The following is a 3,609-nucleotide window of genomic DNA, read 5'->3' on the forward strand; positions in this document are numbered from 1 at the left end:
GGTGCCCTACGTTAATTGACGTACACTGTACGTGCAGAGGAAGACTTCTCTTAAGGCAATTAGCTTAAGAGGGTAAAAATGAAAACTGTATTAAATATAATTAAGTGTCTCTTGTTCTATCTTTGTAAATGCTAACTTAATTATAATCTAATACTAAACATGTAAATGAATTCTTATCTCTATCTTATCTGTAACTCTTTTTGATTACTCCTACAGCTGATTAGTCTGCGGAATAAATAGGTATAATGGTCTATATTTATTTATGGATAAGAATCTGAATATTACTATATGAAGTAATATCCTCCAAATATTATCTACCTTTTCGATAATATATCAAACAACAACCTTTAAGTGTTAATTTCATGTAACGATACACCCCGTTACAGCACCCCCTCCTCCCTTAAACGACAATCACTCTAAAATGTCATTGGATGGAGTGGTCGCTATGTGACTACTTAATTTTTAAAACGATGTTGATTGGTCAGATCCATCATTTTAAATTCCATCGCATGAAGAATCAACTCATGCGGGGTGACGATAGTGCTGCGCCTTCGGCTGCGGTTCGTGCAGCCGCGGGTGACGCATTGCTATCTCTTGTGGCAGACGGAACGTCTGCCGTAGTGTCTTCCACTGGCACAACACTAGATGTTGCGAGTGCACGTGGTGATTCACCACGTGAATACGACCCCTCTTTGGAGGTCGACTACAAATGCGAGTCGGATAAAGTGGCCGACTCGGGGAGAATGGAACAGTCGCCTGATATACGTCAGGCGGCTGACTATGATCCTTCGAATGAGAGAGCTCATTCTGATAGACGAGTAAACAGTCCATTTGGATCCGACGATGAGGATGATCCCTGATCGCCCATACGATCTCCTCTACGGTCACCTGCACGTGTCTCTGTGCAAGGTGACAACGATGGCGTAAGCCATCGTAAGAAAAGTTTTTGTGGTACCCCTGCTTCAGTGGGTACCACATAGGGGATTGAAGACAATAAAATGTCTCATCTCGCCCCTGAAAAGAAGCCGTGGCTTTTGCCAGAACGGCTTATCAATAGCTTATCTGGAGAAACTACTCCTCACAATAAATGTCCCTTATTTATTGCGACAAAGCTACATGGGCTTGATCCCAGCGCGAAGAACTTTCGCGCTGAGGAAGATTTCTTTCTCGATGCTTTTCTTAAGCATCGATGGTTTAGTGGCAACAATAAGCGAGATAAAGTCTCGCTTATGCAGACTGGTTCTTGCCGTATCAGTCTTCGTTGATAGAAAAAATCATTTGCTTTCTTCTCCAAGTCCACCCGATGCGTTCTTCCCTTTTTTAAAGGGCAGTTATATTCAGACTGAAACGTGGCACCCTTTGCTAGTACTGATAACAGTACACGTCAACCTACACTGATTGCAGTGAAGGTGGGCGCCTCGACTACTTCTTCATTTATTTCCTCCCATAGAAATAATAAATATTATTCCTCTTATAGGGAAAATATTTATGTAACGGTACTCTTCGTTACAGTCGTGCAACACATTATAAAGTAATTTTGCCATGAATTTGTGATCGAAAATGTCGCAATACTATTATTAACATGACGCTGACTTTTCTTGCAGAATAACTCTTGAATTTTCTAAGTATTACAAGCGATATGAAGTTACAGCTAGAAAAATTGTCCAGTATTATGCGACCTTCCATTGCAGAGGTAAAAAAGTCATTCTCAATACGACGTTTGAGTATTCGTTCCTGATCATTATCACTGTGTTAATTGCGAAGTGGCTGTTTAAATCCTTTTCTTTTCCGCAGTCTACCTCGAAGCTCTTGTAGGTTCTTCCTTTGCATGTACAGAACCACATCCGAAACTATTTTGTCAGTAAAATAATCACTTTTGTAATGTATTCCAGTAATGACTTCTTTGGAAGATGCGGGGAGGGGTACATGACTCGGAGGATGTTGACTCATCATTCTGCCTTCCTCTAAGGGTTCCAGATCGTAATTTCTATCGTGTCTGACCGCCTTAAGAGAGCGCAAGGTGCTCCTGCCACTCAAGTTCTGCTCGCTTGTATTAACTGGTTTCGTGGAAGTTGCTGTAAAGAGCGTATCTTGGTATGTTTCGATAGTTGCCAGAGTAGAGCCACAACAGACAAGTACGAGGCTAACGCACGTCAGTCGTAAAGTTCGCATAGATGCATGCACAAAATGCCGAACGGGGAGAAGTATTGTTTTTTTTTCTAGCAAGTTGCAAAGTGAACCTGATTATCTTACGTATACTTTCATGCTGAGCGAATCACTTACAGATGTTTTGTAAGACTTTACTGTATTTTGAAGCTTCTTCCTTATAGGCTGGTCCAAGAGGATTTAAAGCGCTTGTATTAGAGATTCAAATTTTGCAATCCTAGAGCAGAAGTCCACTTCTTCCGGCTTAATCCGACAAGTAACAATGAGGTCGTCATAATGGTGCGCTCCCACCAAGCGTTTCCTCCTGGAATAGGTATGGAGCAACACCAGTGGTGACATTTCTCTTAAAAAAAACGAGAACTTTTACGCGAGATGGTGGTCCAAGATTTAATTTTGTCAATTTAGAAGAGTTGCAAAGAAAGTTTACGTCCAAGATGCGGCTGGACATTTATTTTAACCGTACAATCGCTTTGATTAACAGTGTCTATGGCGTCAACGTTCCGGTACGTCAATCGCTTCTTAACTAGAATCGGCTCGATCTCGTCCTTTTCCCACCAGACAATGGGGATCTACGAGCATACGAAGTGCAGAGATTCGTGCCCACAATTTCAAATGCAATATCTTAATGAAATAAGACTAGAGCACTCTTGCAGTAGAATGGGGATGAAACCATCCCTCTTGCGGCCACACACGTGGCTAGGTCCTCCAGGTTCATGGTCCGTGTCACGCAGACCCCGCATTCCGTGAACTCCTTCTCCGACAATTACACGCAGCTCGTGTTGTCCGACACGCTAAAAATCACCATGTGAACTATGCGCTTTGAACGGAAGTAACTGCCCACCTGTGAAGCAACGCATCGGCTTCACCTTAGGCTTCGTGGCTTGGCTTTTTGGACCGCTTCATCATGAAAAGATCACCTTAAAAGAAAGCTCTCACCAAAGGAATGGAATTCCGTACACGGTTTGAATATCTGTCATCAAATGCTTTCAGTAAAATTGATTTGTTTGTGTACAAACCGGTGCATGGGAAATAAGTGGCGCAGGCCATCGCGACGTCATCTCGCAATAAACATTCTTTGCAAGTTGCGTGCCGAGGTGTCAAGGCAAATCGAATTTAGACAAGATAACAGCTGCTTCGCTGTGGTAGCACTTTTTTCAAATGATGTGACACCAAATAGTCATCACGTCCGCCAGTCATCGAGGGGGACTGCTACTGGACTACCGCTACGCGAATTGTGATGTGTTCCCAGCATCCTCTGAGTACCGGTACATGTTCGGAGACATGACGTTTGACCATTCTTGTGTGAAGTTTCCCGCGTTCTTGCCCACACAACTTCCTTCTCATGTGTTTGTACAGCAACCGCTTCTGCATTATTGTATGAAGGACATATCACGACGTAAGTCAATTACATGCGCGTGCGCTCGTATAGCAGAACCTGGCTAA

General features: G+C 42.9%; 2 protein-coding genes across 2 annotated transcripts; one reads left to right on the top strand and one right to left on the bottom strand.

Annotated features, from left to right (window-relative positions):
* Nucleotides 1–2,442: 2,442 nt before the first annotated feature.
* Nucleotides 2,443–2,792, top strand: CCR75_009598 (uncharacterized protein; the record flags this gene model as incomplete). The annotated part of the gene is made up of 3 exons (XM_067967637.1): nt 2,443–2,479; nt 2,575–2,669; nt 2,694–2,792. 3 exons carry the CDS (start codon nt 2,443–2,445, stop codon nt 2,790–2,792), a joined length of 231 nt encoding a protein of 76 aa, XP_067817654.1.
* On the bottom strand, nt 2,568–3,143 carry CCR75_009599 (uncharacterized protein; the record flags this gene model as incomplete). Its single annotated transcript, XM_067967638.1, has 4 exons — nt 2,568–2,735; nt 2,859–2,957; nt 3,033–3,063; nt 3,103–3,143. The coding sequence occupies 4 exons, from the start codon at nt 3,141–3,143 to the stop codon at nt 2,568–2,570; spliced, it is 339 nt and encodes a 112-aa protein (XP_067817655.1).
* Nucleotides 3,144–3,609: the final 466 nt, after the last annotated feature.

The sequence above is a fragment of the Bremia lactucae genome, assembly GCF_004359215.1.
Source record: "Bremia lactucae strain SF5 chromosome Unknown BlacSF5_NotPlaced_101_SHOA01000047.1_71574bp, whole genome shotgun sequence".
Classification (NCBI taxonomy): Eukaryota; Oomycota; class Peronosporomycetes; order Peronosporales; family Peronosporaceae; genus Bremia; species Bremia lactucae.